Below are 18,659 nucleotides of genomic sequence, written 5' to 3'. Positions count from 1 at the left end.
GACAGCCCCATGTGGCCGGGAAGAAAGGGACATCTCAAGAAAGGGATGGGGAGACCCTGCCACCAGGCAGGAGGAGCTCACTGAACAACTACCAGGCTCCCCAAGGCCCCCAGCATGAGCGACCAGGGCAGAAAGGGGGCCACCCTGCCCCCAGTGGAGCACTGTCCCAGTAGCCAGCCACTCCTCTGCACAGGCAGTGTCTACTTTCCAGGGCAGGGACAAAGGTGCCCAGCAGGCCCTCTGTGCTGCCTCTGGGGACAGCCACCCTGCCAGCAGGTGGTTCACTTAGCCTCAGCAGCGCCTGCTCGACAGGCTCCACAGGCAGCCCGAGGTCATTTATGGAGAGACGCCCTCTTGCCCACCTGGCTTGGGTGGGGAGTCCTCCACCCTCCTTTTCCCATTTCAATCCCTGAGCCACTCACGGCCACCGCCCGCCCTGCTTCCAGACAGGAATGGCATCTCGTGCAGACCCTTCTCCCATGGAAGCTCCCTTCCAAATCAAATCCATTCAAACAGGATTTGCCTTGGGGACACAGAGGCCCCAGGCCTGGACTGACACCAGATGGCAGGAGGCACACGGTGGGGACCCAGCTGCAGAGCCCCTCCCTCCACATGAATAAGTTCAGGGGAGGGTCCCCTGCACCCAGGAGGGTCCCGTGGTGGTCACATGGGGCAGTCAGGCCAACCACAGCCCTGGGACCCCAGACAGAAAGCTGAACAGGACTTCAAATAAGTCACCAAGAGGAATAGCTGTGGGACCCCGGTCAGGGCTGCCACCTCAGAGAGAAGGGGGACCTGCAAAGGCCCTGTCCCAGCTCCTTGCTGCTCTCAGATAAAGTCCAGACCCCTGTACATAGTCGAATGTGATTCAGTCATAAAGAGAAACTCGGTGTCCATCTTTGTGGCTGAGCTACGGGAGCCAGCCACAAAGGCCATAGGCTGCACGATGGCATGCAATGAGGTGTCCAGAGCAGGCACATCCACAAAAACGGGAAGGAGGCTGGTGGTGGCCGGGGTGGGAGAGAGGCACCGGGGCATTTCTTTTTGAGGCAATGACAGTTTTGTAACTGAAAGAGGTGGCAGTTGCCCAATGCTGTGATGTATTAAATGCCGGCAAATGGCTCACTTTCAAATTGTTCATTTATGTGAGGTGAATCTCACCTCAACAAATCATTTTTTGAGTCCAAATTTTATCCCTTGGCCTAGAAGGCCCTATCCACATCTACTCCTAACTACATCTGATGTCACCCTCTTCAGGACCTGACCAACGCTCGGTACACTTGTGGCCCAGGTCTGCTCTGTTGGGGGGGGAGTGTTTTAAGTTCTGACTCTCCACAATCCATGGGCCTCAGTTTCCCTAAGTGTTCAATGAAGTATTGGGATTAGCTGAGGAATGGGGAATTTAACCCAAATGTCCAGACCCATGTTCCAGGAGCCATCCACACCCAGTGGCCACAAGGAGGCAGAGATCAGGAGGACTGGTGTCAAGGCCAGCCATGGGAAGTTCACAAGACAACCCTATCTCCACCAACAGCTGTGCGCAGTGACACACAGCTGTCGTCTCAGCTATGTGGGAAGTGCAAATAGGAGGATCACAGTCCAGACCAGCCAGGAACAAGGTGAGACCCCATCTCAAAAACAAACACAGAAAGAGCTGAGGGTGTGGCTCAAGCAGTAGAGCGCCTGCCTAACAAATGCAAAGCCTGAGTTCAAACCCCAAAACTGCCAAAAACAAATGAATAAGTATCCTTAAGTTTAAATGCCTATTAATTTAATTGAAATGATATTAAAAAGTCAGTTCCTAGCCGGGAACTGAATCCTATAATCCTAGCTACTCAGGAGGCAGAGATCACTAGGATCAACACTCGAAGCCAGCCTGGGCAAATAGTTTCGCAAGACCCTATCTTGAAAAAACGCTTTACAAAAATAGGGCTGGGGGAGTGGCTCAAGGTAAAGGCCCTGAGTTCAAACCCCACTACCACAAAAAAAAAAAATTGTTCTTTGGCCTTAAAAAGATGAGGGAATGATGACATTGGGTACACATGAGACAAAGAAGGTGGTCACAGAAAGGAGCACTTACATTCAACTTGGCACACAGCAATGAGGCGGTGGGGTGCCACCGGTTAATGGGTACGGGGAGATGGATGGTGGTGAGGGCTGCACAGCAATGAGAATGAATGAATGCCCCAAAACTGTACGTTTAAAAATGGTTAAAATGGCAAATTCTACGTAACATGTATTTTACTTCAATAAAAAAAAGTCCAGCTCCTCAGTCCACTAGTCATACGTCAGCTGCTCCATATCAACACATGGCTGGTGGATGCCAGATCACAGTGCAGATAGCACGTCCCCATCATCATGGAAGGTTCTGCTGGTTGGCGCTGGTCTGCAGGGCTCTGTCTGCAAACAGAGCTGTGTGGCACATACCCAACGGGATGGCAGCTCCTTGAGTGCAGGGCCTGTAAGCCCGCACCTCCAGCAGGGCCTGGCATACAGTAGGGATTCAAGTAAGCACCCACCGGGTGAAATAGTGCCCGAGTCTGAAGGAGGAGGCCTCCCTTCCCACAGGCCACAGCAGAGCTGGGAACGAGACCCCCTGCCTCGCTCCTCTTTGGAGAAAAACAGATCCCAGATTTTCATACCGAATCTTCCAGCTCGTATGTATTAGCTTAGAAACTATTAAAACCCTGGCTGGTCAAATACCTAGTATCCCTGGTCTATATCGGCCAGGAGGTGTCGGTTTACAACCGCAGGACCTGAAGATGGCAAAGGTTCCTTCCCTGGTGGGACAGAGGCCGTGAAACCTCCCATCCACCTCCCCCAGGAGCCTCTGGAAGAAACACAGGAGGAAGGAGCCAATTATATTTTCCCTGTTAACTATAAATATGTGCTGGGAACAGAGGCAATGCACCCAAGCCCCAGATGAAATTAGCATTCCACTTCAAGCTGCTCACACTGATGATGGGAGCAGCCACCACTGTCAGTGGAATGCTAACAGCTCAGAATGAATCCCATGGAGAGGAGGCGAGTGAAGGAATATGGAGATGGGGGCAGGTGGCTCTGTGGAAGGGGCATCTAGGTGCCAGAGACAATGCCAGACGACACAGGCCACACAGACCATGGCTAGTGGTTCCCTCCAAACGGCTGAGCTCAGGGATGCTGCATGGCGTGAGAAAGGCCTGGCTAAACTGTTCCAGGAACGAGAAAAGGGCAGTAACGGAGAATGGTGGAGGGGTGAATTCAACTAAGAGCTATTGTAAGAACTTCGGAAAATGTCACAATGTGCCCCCAGCACAACAATAACAACAAATAAAAATAAAAAAGAACAGCTACTTTGGGGTACTCAGATCTGGTCACCCAGACGCTCCCTCCCTCCACCTCTGCTCAGGGTTCCCGCAGCTGCAGGACAAGGAGCCAAGCCAGCCTTCTCACTGGCAGAACACCAGCACCTGTGGGATCAGGTGACACGAGTGTCACTTACTGGATTTGAGGAAGTAGCATTCACCCAATGGCGGGGCACCTGTGGTCATCCATGGTCGACAAGGAAGCGAGGCCCTCGGTGCACCGCACGAGGCGAGCGGCCGATCCCACGCAGCCGTGGCCTCCTCCACTGAGGCATGGAGGGACCCAGCAACAGCCTTCTCCGTAACTCACAGACCTGCGCGACAGCACGGTTCCCTGAGGCCATTTGTTCCTCAGTCAGGGTGCTTCACATCCGGGGCATCAGCAAACCTCTCAGGGCTGGTACTCATTGGCCCATCTGGGATCACGTGACCAGTCGCAACCCAATCATTGAGGAGGGATGCTGTGATTGGTCAGGTGCATGTCCTGAGCCCGCCCCTGGGGAGGAGTTGAAAAGCAGCAGCATTCAAACCACCACGTGCCTTCAGAGCCAGCAGCCGAGGCTCCCAAACAAAAACAAAAAAAAAATCGGAGTGCTCTTCGCAGAGGAAGGGGAAAGGAGATGACCTCTACCCTATGATAGGGCAAAACCACAAAAGTGACCCCCAGGGCACACAGTCGGTGGGCAGTAAACCCTGGCTGAGGGAAAACAGGACTAAAGCAGCTGGTGACATTCACTCAACACCCAGGTGAATGCAAGCTCCGGGGAACATTGTCACATGGTGTTGTCCTTAATCCTCACCCCATCTCAAGGGGTGGGAGTCCCCTCCTTTTCCCCTCTTTACAGGTGAAAATGCCATGGCCAGAGAAGGTAAGTAACCCACCCAACATCACAGAGCTGCCAAGAGGTGGGGCTGGGATTCAAACCCAGGAAGCATGCCACCTGACTTCATGCCCTTAATTTCAATGACATGCTTGAAACGGAGAAAAGCTGCTGGTGGAAAAGTGAACAAACAGTTCATAATTAAGCAGCCAGCGACATACAGCCGACAGTACGTGCAGTGGCTGTTCCTGTCCTGACCCAACCGCTTGCTTAGAACTTTCACAGGAAAAGTCAGGGAACAAGAGAAAGGCAGGACACCTGAAGGGTGGGAAGGACTGAGGAGGGACTTCTAGCACATTACTCCCGCATCTTGTCCTCTATGCCATGGGAGACTAGTGGAGTTTCATCACCCTTATAAAATGATTCGAAATGACAGGCAAATTGATCAAAGTGGAGCCTGTGTATGAAGCTGGTGCCTCCTGAAATCCGCAGCCCCCTAACAGCTGGACCCATAGGCTGAAGAGGACACTTAACTGGGCTGGGTGGGCATTGAGGGAGGGGGTTGAGATAGAAGAAAGTATCATAAGGAAATCAAATTTTCATCATACATTACTGGTGCTGCTTAGAGAGCCTTTTCCATTAAAAACAAGTGTGCTTGTGGTGAGTGCCACAGAGACATGGATGGGAGAACTGGGAACATTCCCTGTTCTGAAATGGAAGCTCCCAGAACCTGGAGAAATGCCCAGAAAAGAAGGGCTGGCACTTCACGTCCTCTGGGGAACGTCCCCAGCCAGAATCACTGGGCACAGCTTCTGGGGCAAGAGGTAAATGCACAAGACAAGTCATCCCCTTCTCCACCTGTCCCCAGCATCCCCAGGCCACATGTGTCTGTCAAATCCACTTCCTCACATCAGTTCTGCAAAGCTCAGTCCCACCCTGGCTTTCCTCAAATGTCAGAGGCCTCCATGGGTGCTGGTCCCCACCCAAGGCTGTTGTGAGTGAACATGGGCAAATCCTTCTGATGCCCTTTCTACATTTGCACCCCCCCTCATCCCAGGAAGCAGAGGAAAGTCACTAAATACACCTTGCTATGCCATACTGTTGATACTGTGCAGCAATTCAAAACCAGAGGGTCATTGCACGTGGCCTTGGAGGAGGGGGATGGGCGCTGGGGAAGACACCAGGTGGTAAGTCAAAAAGCAAACTGAAGACAATGGTCTGTGATGTATTTCCAAGAGGAAAAAATATACAGCAAACTGATGAGTGGTTGCCTTTTGGGAGAATATTGGTCAAAAGGGACTTTAGACCTACCTGTAATATTTCCAAAACCACTTTTATATCTCTGACAGAGAAAGTGTCCTGCATTAGCCAGACTGTTTTTATTGTCCTGGCACCCAGAAAAATGGTATTTTCCAGGCCTTAAAGGCAAAATAAAATATATAATCTATACTCTCTCTCTCTCTCTTCCTCTCCCTTTCTTCCTCCCTCAGTGGTAGTGATTCAGAGCTTCACACTTGCAAAGCAGGCCCTCTACCGCTTGAGCCACCCATCCAGTCCATTTTGTTCTGATTATTTTGGGGATGGGGGTCTCATGAACTTTTTGTCCAGGCTGGCCTGAACCTCAATTCTCCTGATCTCAGGCTCAAGTAGCTAGGATTATAGGAGTAAGACAGCAGCGCCTGCCTTACATTCATCTTTAACATGACCCAGTAAGAAAAAAACACACAAGGCCATAAAAGAGTTCCACGGACTGGGGCCACCCACAGCCTAGCACAACCCACCCGTGGGCTTCCTCAGTACTGCTCCCCAATGCAGCCTCCCCACAAGGGGTCTTCTGCACTGTGAGCTGTGGAGCCTTGCCTGCAGAGCAAAAAATAGCTTGCACACACATGTGCTACTATTTTTAAAATGTTACATAAATGCTACTGTAATTACCAAAACCCACACATTCAAAAGCAGTGCTGAATTGATGGGGACTTTCAATCAATATGTTTTTCTTTATTAACCAAGAGATACCACACCACAATTCTCCCCCCTTGGAGGAGCCAGATAATTTCCTTGACATTAGAAAAGGTTCCTGGGTGTTGACTGCAGTGAAAGTGCTTGAATATCCACTTGCAGAGTACACTCCACTCAGCCATGGAGGGCAAACTTTGTCCTTAAAGGGGCCACGTGGTTGAACTGGGCTGTGAGGCCATATATGTAATCCCTGGCAAAGCAGCCACAGGTGATGCCTAAACATGCAGGCATGGCTGTGTTCCAATAAAACTTTATTTACAAAATCAAGTGGAGGGCCAGATTCACTCTATGAGCCACCATTTGCTAGTGCCTGGTTTAAAGGGTGCAGAAAATACCAAGCAAGAAGTCAGGGGGTGAGGCCAACACAGGGTCAGACGGCATCTGCACAGTCTTGGAAATACAACTGGACTGACACACACACTTGCACTACATAAAGTGAGCTCTGTGGTGGCCAGCTGACAGGGGACTGTGTCAGAATGATCACATCACTGAACACAGAAAGAATCCCTCTCCAGCAGCAAAAAGGAACACTAATGGAGTCTGATAGATCACAGTTCAAATCCCAGCCCTGCCTTGTTCCAGCTGAGTCTTTCTTGGAGCAAGAAAATAACTGAGCCCCAGTCCCTTCAATGTCATAAGAGCACTATTAATCATTCCACCATTTATTGAGCACCCAGTGTATGCAGGCACTGTGCTAATAAGCAGTCTACATCTCTCATCATGAGTCCTGTTTGTTTGTTTGTTTGTTTGAAGCAGGGTCTCACTATATAATCCAGGCTGGCTCCGAACTCCCTCTTCAGTCCAGGCTGCCCTTGAACTCATGATCCTCCTGCCTCAGCCTCCTGAGTGCTGGGATTACAGGTGTGTACCACCACACCCGGCTTTGAGTTCTCTTTTTTTTAACTTTTATTGTTGTCCTATGTGGGGTACATTGTGGCATTTACACAGGTTCTTACAATGTAGCAAATATATCATATTTGAACTCACCCCCTCCAAAGCTCTCCTTTATCCTCCCCTGATTCCTGGAGTGGTTTCAACAGGTATCATTTTTGCATTTGAGTTCTCTTAACTTTAACCTCCTTCTCTTTACTGATGCACTGACACCTCCATCTTAGAGACGGAGTGTAGGTTCCTGTGCCCAGCCTTCTTCTCCCAGGACTGGGAACGATCTCATAAAAAGCAAAACCCAACACACAAATATTGATGTGGTCCCTATCGACACCCAGTGAACACCTGCTGACCAAGTCCTGTCCATCAGCAAATCCCATGGCTCAGGTCCCACCACACATCCCCAACCTCACCCTTACTCACGCCCTGCACAGTTGCCACTTGGGGTACAAGTCACCATTGCCATTTGCCCGACTATTGCAGTAGACCCTCAGGGACACCCCATCCTGCTCCTTGTCCCCAGAGTCAGAGCAAGTCCTCACTCGACTCACACCTGCCAATGCCTCCCATCTCATGCAGAGTAAAAGCCAAAGTCCTTGCCAGGGTCTGGTCCCTGTCACTTCCTCGGCCTCATTTCCCACTGCTGTTCCCTCTGTCCCTCAGCCCAGCCTCACTGGCCTCCTTTCTGTCTTTTGTCCTTGCCGAACACATTCCTACCTCTGGGCCTTTGCACTTGCTGTCCCTTCTATCTGGAATTCTCTTCCCAAGATAGCTGCCTGGACTCCTCTTTAGGTCTGTCTTCAAATCACTGTCCTGACTTTTTCAAATCACAGGCTGTCCCTAGCACTCACTCTGTGTCCCCGCCTCGTGGCTCCCCACTTAGCAAACAGTGCATTCCAGTTCTTTGTGGTTTAGCGTCTGTCCACCCTAATGCTTAGCCCCAAGGACAGGGACTTTTGCCCATCTCATCATTGCTCTATCATCAGCCCCAAGGGCAGTGCCCGTCATAGCCAGGTGCACAGTGAAAATGCACCTGAATCCACAAGGACAGGCACAAAGGGAAAGACGTCTTAAAGCAAGCTGTCTCGGACAAATACCAGCAGGAACCAGAGGTCAGAGCCCACCTTACGGGGGGGGGAAACTGAGTCTCAGAGAGACTACCCAGATCTCCTAAATCCTTAAGAGAACCCCAAAACCTGAACAGTGACATCAGTGGCTCCCAATGGTTAATTACCAGCAAGTAACGAGAAGTCTGCGTGACCCAGAAGCAGCCAGCAGCCCTCCACCAGACTGGCAAAATCCTAACTCACTGCCACCTCAAATCACCCTGTGGCAAAATGGTATTTTCCATGTGGGCCATGCCTCCCCCACACCTGCCAACCTGCCGATTGGACCAAGTGAGCAGACCCTGGTGTGGGACCTCCTCCCCACCGCCATCTCCAGCCACATTTCCCATGGTGCCCTCACACCCCTTGTCCAGGTGTCCCCAACCCACTGACCCTCTTGGAGCACCCAGAGGTGCCAGCAGCCCATAGCAGCAGATGGCACAAGTTCACAGGGGAGACACTCAAGAGCCAAGGCTATAAACACATCCACGGTGAATGAAAAAGCCATCCACGGATCCCGGGAGTCCAGACATAGCCAGCCTGCCACTCAGCCACTCGAGGCTCTGCACACAAAGCCAGGGTGGAAATGCATTAATTAACAGCCCTGGGGGGGGAGCCACCAAGAGCACAAAGCAGGCACCGGGCAGGGAGCGTTAGTCACTGGGTCAGTCTTCCTAGGGGCTGGATCCCGGGACTCCAAAGCACAACAAGGACTCAGTTCCCCCAAAGGGTTAATTCAAGTTAACACCACAAGACGCCTGGCTCAAAGTCCCCAGCACAGCTAGCCACTCCATCACCCTCAGTGATAATAAAATAGAGTGAATCAAATTGAACACCATTGATTTTTTTTTTAATGTAACTATTTTGGGGCCAACAGGCAAAGAGGGGTATTGATCAACTAAGGAGCCCAGGGCTGGGGAACGGAGTTGAGGGGACATCCTGACCACGGAACCAGGCAGCTAGGCAGACAGAAGGCACTGGAATTCTGGTGTGAGGACCCAGTCTTCTTCTTCCCCTTCCCCTGGCAGACAGAAAGGCACCGAGGGGCTGTTCCATCCTCCATGGATGGAGCACGGAAGTGGCCAGAAGCTTCTCACTACACACCACTGTGAAGTTTACACTTACTTGTCTCTGTCCCCCTGAATGACAGGTCCTGGGGCACAGGACATGTCTCCTGTGTTCCCTACTGTCTCCTGAGTGCACAGTTCTGTAGGATTGTTGAATGAATGAGTGAGCGGATAAGTAACTGGCTGTCATCCCTTGAGTGCTTGCTGAGCTGGGAAGACCTTGCAGACCTCCTACCTGGAGCCCCTTCTCCATGGTTGGCCCTTTCCAATCATCTGGGTCTCAATAAGAAAAGTGTCACCTTCACTGAGGAATCTTCCTGAGTCAGCCCCAGTCACTCCCCGTCCTATTACCTCACAAGCTGAGGTTTTCCTGTTGGTGCATTTGTGGCTTTTTGTCTGTCTCCCTTCATCACCCAACCTGGCCTAGAACACAAGCCCCAAGGTCCCAGGCACCAAGCCTGAGGGCCAGGAAACTGGTGCAGGGCTCCAGGGCAAAGCACCAGAAGGGCAGAAGTCAGAAGCTCCAAGAGGGAGGCCCTACCCGCCCCACATGGGCTGGGTTGCCCCGTCCCTGGACTCCTCTGTGCCTCAGTGTCCCTGGGACACACCCTTCCCTAACACCAACAGATGCCCAAGAACCCAGGGAAAACCTGCAGTGAGGAGCCACTGGTGAACAGCTGATGGTTCCCAATACCTCTCTCTGCAGCTTAGGGTGTCCCCAATTCCTAGTGCCTGCTGGCCTTCCCATCTGCCTCTTCACCCTGGGTCCCTTGCTGTGGGCTGCCAGCCACACCCTGTGCTCTGTTGGACAACAGAGATCAGCAGGGGAGAGGATTTCAGGGCCCATATCTTACAGATGGGGAAACTGAGTCTCAGAGAGGTCAAGGGTCTGGGCCAAGACTGCCCAGGTCTCCCAAGTTCTTTCAAGAAAGCCAAAACCTGTATTGTAATATGGACAATGAACAAGAGAAATCCACAGGCCAGATATTCCCAAAGGCAGCCAGGACCCTCCAGGGTCAGGTCTGCCACACCCAAAACACCACACCTGTCCTGGGTCAGGTAGCCGGCAGTAGAGGCTCCAGACTGTGGAGTGGACTCTAGAGGGGTCAAAATTCCCCCAAATGGGTTTCTCCCCCAAGATGCAACTCTCTCCTCAGCACAAGATGCTTCTCTCATTCCCCCCAGGAGTCTAAATCAGTCTCAAAACCCAATAAATTGACCCCAAAATTCTGTGCTCACAAAGAGACAAGTGGTAGCCAAGAAAAGTGACTCTGAAGTAGAAACACCACTGTTCACAATCCGTGGTCACTAGGCACAAACAAGTCTCACTGCCTCTCTGAACTCAGTTTCCTCATCTATAAAATGGGCCGAGTGGAAGACCACCCCTCCCCCGCCACCCCACAAAGGCTGACGAAGATTGGTGAAGTCTGAGAAGGGCTTAGAGCAGTTAGAAGCAGGGCTGGTTCTTGGGTCATTGCTAATTCTGGGGTACACTCCAGAATAATAAGCAGGGCATGAGACCAGAAAGAAAGGAGGAGGTGTCAGAGGAGGCCTGGCTGTCTGCACAGGGGACTCTGATCTATTTTGTTCTGTGACTCTGACCCTTCAGAGATGTGTTTGTCACAAAGCAAGAGCAGAAAGGGTGAGGCCCAGCCAGGGCGCGCAGGGCTCTGTGTGAGGTGGGCGGTTACACGTGTGAACGCCCAGCCTGGACTCCTCACTCGGTGCGACCCCAGGCAAGTGACTCAGCCTCACTGTACACTTCCAGTGGGAGCGCCCACCTGCCAGAGGGGGGCCCAGTCCCTTGCATTTCATACACGAAAGGTGCCCGGGTGCCAGTGACACCAGGAGCGGCCCATAAGCACCACAGTCTTTAGATCATTTGCTCTGTCTTTCCAGTTGACATTTGCTATTTGGGACATTCCAGTGGCCTTGGGCTCCTCAGGTGGAGTCACAGCCCTCAAGGAACTGTACAGTAGAACTTTATCAGAAAAGCCCAGGTGTGGAGTTCCAAGGTCCTGGGCAAGGCGTTCAAAGAGAGCCTCAAGTGGGCCAGGTGCCCCAGGGGACAGCAGTTCACTGGTGGCCCTGCACAGGACACAGCCTTGCCTGGCCACCTTTGTCCCATCTGCAAAGAGACTGGTGCTCCAAGACACCTCTCGCTTTAGAAGTCAACTCTCTCCCCTGAAGAGTTGGTGACCCCACTGTCACCAGGGGCTCTGCCCATGGTACCAGGGTTCCACTGCCTCCCCACAGGATTGGAGGCTGAGTCCCAAGCTTCATGGGAAATGGACCACTCCGTTGTCATTCAAACGTAGACCCCGAAGAGAAGAGAGAATCCACCCAGCCACATAGAAGGAGAGGGAGAGAATCATCCAGAAACAAGACCCCTGGAGGGGCTTTGCGGCCAGAGACCACCCTCCCTCACTTCAGGCAACAAATGTGGGCTTCTTTTCGTCCCCGATCGTGGGTCTGCTCATTGTGGGCTCCGAGCACGGAGCTCCTGCACAGCTCCCCGTCTGGTGGGAGGAGGGGCCTGAGTGATTTACTCTGGGAACCTCCATGGTGCTGCCATTAAATCACGGGGGAGGCGGCTGCATTTGCATATCACTGGTCACCACCTCCAGTGCCACCTCTCTGAAGAGCAGCGTGGCCACACACAGGCAGCCCCCTCCCACACCACTGCTGTCATGAGAAGGAAACATGTCATTTGCCACACCGAGGTGCCAGGCGGGGCTCACAGCCCTCTCCTTTCCAAGCCAACGTGCCCCCTCCCCATGTTGCCACTGGCTGCGCTCTCTGTTGGGGGGTACATGCTACCCACCCTGTTCCACAGATCCCCAGCACAATAGGTCAACAATGAAGCATTCACGTCCATTTTCCCCAGGAGGGACTGTAACCTCGTCGCCAACTTGCAAAGCCACGGGCATGCACACAAGTGGCTTGAATAATGGGGCCCCCGGTCGCTAAACTGGGGAATTTGTGCTGACTCTAACTGAGTACAGTTCCATATGTTTCCGTGCTAGTGAGGCTGAAAGAAGTCCACCCACCATACGCTTTACCATGGTAGCTACCCACGCAGGAAGGGGGCACAGATGACAGCGCCTGGGAGCCGTGGGAGCACCCTTCCTTGCCTCTGAACTCCTGCAGCCCCTCTCCAGCCCCTGTCCTCAAGCCTCAGCCACCGAGGTCAGGAAGTCAGGGCAGAAACTGTCCACAAAGCCCAGCCAGCCTGGAACGATGCTCGGGTTGATTCCTTCGAACCTTTCAACCAAGTGCAGACGACTAAGCAAGTCTCTTTCAGGAATCTCAGCCTTGCTCTTTGAGCGAGTGCTAAATATAGACTTATCAACGTGCCATCACTTTACATCCCCGGTGGGAACCGGTGAGAGCCCTGCCATCTGAAGACCTCAATGGCACAGACCTTCAGGAAGACAGCAGAGCCTGGAGCTGGCCGGCAGCAGCTTTCTCGGTGGCACACATCCCCCTCCCATTACCAGGCCACCCAGAGCCACACACAGGCTCTTCCCTTGCTGGGTGGGGAGAGACGCGATGAAGGTGCCAGCATGCTCTCCTTGTAGGAAGGCATGAGGCAGCCACCTTCTCCCAGACACTTCCCAAAGTCATTTATAAGCACATGCAGGCAAACGCTGACCCCCGTGGAGAAACAAAATAACGACAAGATTGCAGTTTTCAAGTCCCAGGGACTGTGCACTTTTGGAAACAGGTCCCAGAGCTGGCTACCAGGAAGCAACGGCCTCAGGAGCCACAGCCCCTCTCTGGCACAGCCCAGCAATGCCAAAAGCAAAACAGCTCCCGGAGCTGCTCCACCAGCCTTGGGCTGAAGACATTAAGCCCAACGCCACCCTCTAAACCCAGCCAGATCCAAAAGCCACTGGGTTTCTCTCACAGTCGCTCCTCGTCAAGTCCAAGGTTTTATTAAATACTTGGGGTCACTTAAGGCCATGTCAAAGGAACACAATATTTACTTTTTCCATGCAAAAACATCACATGTCAAGTAGATAGCCAGAGTTGCCCCAAACTGCAACCTCACCAAGACAGTTACAGCAGAAAAGTTAAAGTTGCTTTTTTTTTTTTTCCCCTACTGCATTCTGCGAGTCTGTGGCTTGTTTGTTAAGAAGCTGGGCAGAAATGTTCTCAAGCAGGAGCTACCTGCTCCCAAACCATGGGACCCGGGTTTAAAAGGTCTGGAAAAAGAGCTCTCCCCGCGCACATGAACGCGGCTCGTGACTGCTCCGATCATTCCAGCCTTCAGGATTGTCGCCACGGCCTGGGCTGGGGGAGGGGAGGTACTGTCATTTTAGGATAAGCTGCTTCTTCCGGAACCAACACGTAGCCACACCAAGGTGGTAGAAAGCTTTCCAAACTCCAGCGGTGGCAGAAAATACCTGTGTTTCGCCTTCCCACTCACTAGGTTTGGGCGACCGCTGTGCCTGTGCGAACAAGCAGCTGGGCTCCCTAGGACCCGGACAAGGGGTCGGGCCATCACCACGTTCCAGGCGGCCCGGCCACGCTACCGTCTCCCGCGCGCCCTGAGGTGAGGGCGCTGGGGCGGCCCGCGCTGCGCCAAGCTTGGGGAGGCCACTCGCGGAGGGGGAATCTTTGGGGGCCCGAAAACAGAGGAGCGCAATGGGGCGCGGGGAGGGACTGCGGACAAGCCAGACAGACAGCGCTGGCTGAGCCAACCTCCAGGCCCCGCAGGTGTCCTAGGAACGCGCGGCCTTGCGACCGTGGGCAGCAAGGAGAAGGGCTCTACGGACGCCGGCCACAATCCCCCACTCGGCAGGAACCAAGGCCTGGGGGCGCCCCAAGGCAGAACGGGAGGGGGCCAGGTGCCTGGAGGCGCGCCCCCACCCGCCCCCGGAGGCTGAGCGCATGCAGCCTGTGGCCCCTGCGCACCCTGAAAGGATCCGCAGGGGAGCTGGGGGGCTTACAGAGGAAGGCGGGCGGGCAGGCAACGGGGGACGCGCCCGGGGCCCCTGGGTTCCCAGGGTTTCCCCAGATCTGTCCCAGCCCAGGAGATGGAAGCTGCCTGGGACTTGAAAAGCAGGTAGCCAACTTTGCGCGCGGCGGCCGGGGTCGGGGATGGGGTCCGGGGACGCGTTACCTGGGCACCGGAGCGCAGTCAGCGCCAGCAGGAGCCCGAGCGGCGGCGCCCGGCCGGGGGGCGGCATGGTCCTCGGCGCGCGGTGGGCGCGGCGCGACGCGGGGCTGCTCCTCTCGCGCGCCCGGCCCGGCCCGCGGCTCCCGGAGCAGCCCCCGGCGGCTACGCCCGGGCGCCGGGCATGGCTGGCTCCCAGCGCGCCGCTCCTCCCCAGACGCAGGCGCCGGGGCTGGCGGCGCTTCCTCGGCTGCGCCTCTGCGCGCTCTCCGGGGCTCGGTCGTGCGCGGCTGGCGAGCTGGGGCCGCCGGGCTCAGCGCCGCGCGCCCTCGCCCGCTGCCCCGCACTTGGCCCGAGTTGCGCGGCCCCCGCCGCCGCCGGCGCCGCGGCTCCTGCGCCCCAGCGCCCGTCCCATCCCGGTCGCGCCGCCGCTGCCTCTGCCAGCGCCAGCTGCCGGCTGCCCCTTGAGCTAGCGAGAGAGTGAGCGAGCGAGCAAGAGAGCGAGCGAGCGCCGGAGCAGGGAGGGGGCGAGAGGAGGGAGGGACCAGGAGGCGGGGGAGGGGCCCGCCGCCCGGGGAACGGGGCACCAGGCGGCCGCCCAGCCGATAGGCGGCGGGACGTGCCACTCCTCGGCGTCCCCGGGGTGGGGGGAGGGCGCCTGGCCGCGGAGGCCTGGACAGACCCGCGCGGGTGGTCGGGAGCGTTGGCGGGGCAGGGAGCGCGGGTGGGACGCAGAGTGGAGAGAGGGGCGCCAGGTAGATCGGGGCGTACCGGCGGCGTAGTGGGGAGCGTCCCCAAGGTCAGGGGTGAGGGAGCTATGGGAGGGTCCACGGAGTAAGAGCAGCGACGTCTGGAGAGGAGGTGTCTACGAGGGACAGACCGCGAGACTGAGCGCAGACGAGAGGTCCCGTGATAAATCTGGCACCGCGTGGGGTGTCTGCGGGGGACGCGAGGCGGCCGCCTCCGGGGGTGCGCGCAGCGTGCGGAGTGCGGGCGAGGGGTGCGCAGGCAGGGCGCGGCCAGGGATCGTGGCGGATCGATCGAAGGCGTCTGGGGGATGGATGTCTACGGGCTGCGAGGCACGGACCCGTGTTTACCCCAACAGAGAGCTCTCCTTCCCGGTTGTCGCAGGCCCCAGGAGCGCCGAGGCCAGGTCTCTTCTCTCTCCTGGAAAGGGCAGAGTCCCCTGCGTCCCGGACACGAGTTTCCAGCGCTGGGGCAGACAGGGACCCGCGGGGGTGTAGCAGAGGGCTGGGGTACTGGGGGCGGTGAGCAGGGCCTCAGCCAGGTCCTGGGGGGCTGGGGGGCCCAGAAACCACCGATCCACCTGGGCGCATCGCCCGGGACCCAGGCGAGACGGGGAGCAAAAGTGGAGTGATGAACCAGGCTGGGCGCGCGTGGGAGGCCTCCAGCGGCCCCCCAGATGCCTGGAAAGTTCCCCCACCCAGATAGAAGACCAGGGGCTGTGGGAAGATGGTCCACCCAACCTCCATCATACCCGCCACTCACTCCAGTGTCTTGGTTTTCCAAGAAAAAGTGGGTCAAACTCTGGAAACAGTCAATAAGGGTGACGCAAAGGCAACCTGGGAAGACTCGGGTCTGGCAGCTTCGGCTGAGAAATGAGCTCTTCCATTCTTTAGTCCTGGAACCTGGGCGAGTCACTTATTCCTCCCAGAGCCTCGGTTTCCCCATCTGTGGAGTGGAAGTCATTGCTGCATCCCTAATAACGCATGGCGTCCCCAATAACGCGTATAAAGCCCCTGGCGGGCCTGGGAAATAAGAGCTGGTGGAAAGGTGTTGGCTGTGGATATCATTTCCGTCATTTTGGCCGTTGTCATTCTGTGTCTGGTTTTCCTCCATGGGCCCCGTGAAGAGCTCACGTGAGAACAATCCGCCACCCTTCCCAGCCAGCAAGGGGGCTGGAGGGGCGGGGGCATCGGCTTCATTAGTACAGACAGGCTCATTAGAGAGGCAGCACCGGAGAAGAGCGAGCTAGGGGCAGGAGGAGAGTCTACCCGGATTAATTACAGACCATAGGGGCTTCCCGGAGATGCTAATAAGGCTACCTTTTCAAGGCGCTCACGACCTGGCCAAGTCCCCTTTGGGCTTTCTAGCAAGGCATGAGATGGCTGGACAATGGGGTCTTCCTGGTTGTGGGGGTCTGGGAAGGGCTGGACTCTCCCCTCTTCAGACTTTCTCCGGCCCCTCTGTGCACCACTGCCCCAGCCACCTCCTCTTTCTCCCACTCACTCATGCAGTGTATTTGCTGTGCTGAGCGCCTACTGTGTGCCCTGCCAGTGGCTGCGAGAACAGGTCACAAGGCCATATGTCCCCAGGAGGCCTGCTGTGAGCCATGAGGATCTGTGACCAAAGGTAAGTAATTTTCTGGAAGGAGTGAGGAGTCATCCTGTGGCTTGATGGGGGTGGGCATTGGGAGACAGGCACAAATCCAGCTAGCAAAGTCACAAACTAGGAGTTCTAGAGTCCCAGGTATAATGGCAGGAATTACCACCACCACCAGCAGCAGCAGTCCCAGCTTAGGGCTAGCCCATCACCCCCCACGGAGCCAGGCTGCCTCTACAGAGCAGAGCTGTGCTGGGGGCTGATGACCCAAAACCAAAGGGAGGGATCTGGTTTTGAGGATGGATTTTGCACTCGCACAAACACCCCAGTTGTGTGACTTGGGACAAACTCCTAACCCTCTCTGAGCTCCTTCGGGTTAGGAAAATAAGCACCGCCTCCTCAGAGCTTGTGGTGGTTGGGGATTCCTGCATTCTGCATATGAAACCGGTCCCTGGGCCCGTTAGTATGGGGATATTTCCAGAGTCCTTCTAGGCAGGAATGGGAAAAAAAAAAATCCTTCCAGGATTCTGAAGGTCTCAGGGAAGGTGGGAGGCTGGCAGTATGACTCTGAGACCCCCAGGCTGGGCAGAACCCTTCTCGTACCTCTACCCCTGGAAACCCAGAATCTCACAACACCCCCCTCCCAAAAGCCTGTGCCAGGATCCTAGGGAATTCACAGCCCGGACTCCGCACCCCCCCCCCCGTTACTATTGGGGGATCTGAGGCCAGAAATGGGCCTCTCACTGGTTCTGTGTGGGGCAGTAGATCCTCGTGCCCAGTCCCAATGGAGACAGACTCCTCTTCACCACCACCCCCAAACCCGCCACCCCCTACCCGGCAGACGGCTGTCCCCCCGCGCGTCCTCCGGGCCTGCCCCGCACCCCTTCCCGAGCGCTCCGCCCACGTGCCCGCGGGCTGCGGCGAAGAGCAACAGTGCCATCTCGTGGCCGACGCTGGCACTGCAGGCCTGGCCCGTTCCGCAGTTCGCCCCGCACAGCCTCTCCCCGCCCGCGCCAGCTCCCAGGCTCTCAGCCTTTGCTCCGCCACGTTTGCGACAGCAAGCAGATGTCCCTGAGGCGACCCACCAGTTGCAAAGAACAGTGTTTAAGATGCAAGGCCTGGCATTGGGCTGCACCCCTCGCCTGCACCCCACCCCCAGCTCAGAGTGACTCAGAGGCCTTGGCACCGCCCAGAGAATGCGGGGGAGGAGGCGGTCCAGAACAGACGCGGTCTCGCTCACGTGGGAAGTCAAGGCTTACCCAAGACTGTGGGAGAGCAGTGCTTGGTCGGGGACCCGAGGTCAGGGGGCCTCTTTCTGGAGACCTTTTGGGTCCCCCAGTCTCAAGTCGTCTATATCATCCTCTGTTCTTCTGCCACCAAGCGTCTAGTTCAGAGACTTTCACTGGAATGCCAGCCCTGTCCTTTAAACAAAGAGCTGATGACTGTGCCTAGAATGGCATGGTAGCGTCCAAGTGGATGGATGGTGGGTGGATGGGTGGATGGATGGGTGGGTGGATGGGTTCATGGGTGGATGGGTGGATGGGTGGGTGGATGGATGGATGGATGGGTGGATGGGTAGATGGGTGGATGGATGGTGGGTGAATAATTGGTGGGTGGATGGATGGATGGTGGGTGAATAATTGATGATGGATGGGTGGATGGGTGGATGGATGGGTGGATGGGTGGATGGATGGGTGGATGGATGGGTAGATGGGTGGGTGGATGGATGGATGGATGGTGGGTGAATAATTGATGGTGGATGGGTGGATGGATGGATGGTGAATGAGTGGATGGTGGATGGATGGATGGATTGATGATCGGTGAATGAATGATGGATGGATGGATGGTTGGGTAGATGAGTGGATAAAACTGAAGGATGGTCAATAGATTAAGAGCTGAGTGTGTGTGGCCAAGCGCCAGCCCTGGGAGACCTGCCAGTCACATTCCCT

General features: G+C 55.5%; 1 protein-coding gene across 1 annotated transcript in view; it reads right to left on the bottom strand.

The window, feature by feature from the left end:
* The window catches only part of Tmem132b (transmembrane protein 132B), a 318,583-nt gene extending 304,122 nt beyond the window's left edge, over positions 1-14,461 (bottom strand). The window contains exon 1 of the mRNA XM_074061397.1: positions 14,374-14,461. Coding sequence (XP_073917498.1) covers positions 14,374-14,440 — 67 coding nt within the window. The 5' untranslated portion in view covers positions 14,441-14,461. The remainder of the gene's footprint in view (positions 1-14,373) is intronic.
* Positions 14,462-18,659: the final 4,198 nt, after the last annotated feature.

This window comes from Castor canadensis, chromosome 18 (assembly GCF_047511655.1).
Source record: "Castor canadensis chromosome 18, mCasCan1.hap1v2, whole genome shotgun sequence".
NCBI lineage: Eukaryota > Metazoa > Chordata > Mammalia > Rodentia > Castoridae > Castor > Castor canadensis.
This window is presented reverse-complemented; position numbering and strand designations above follow the sequence as displayed.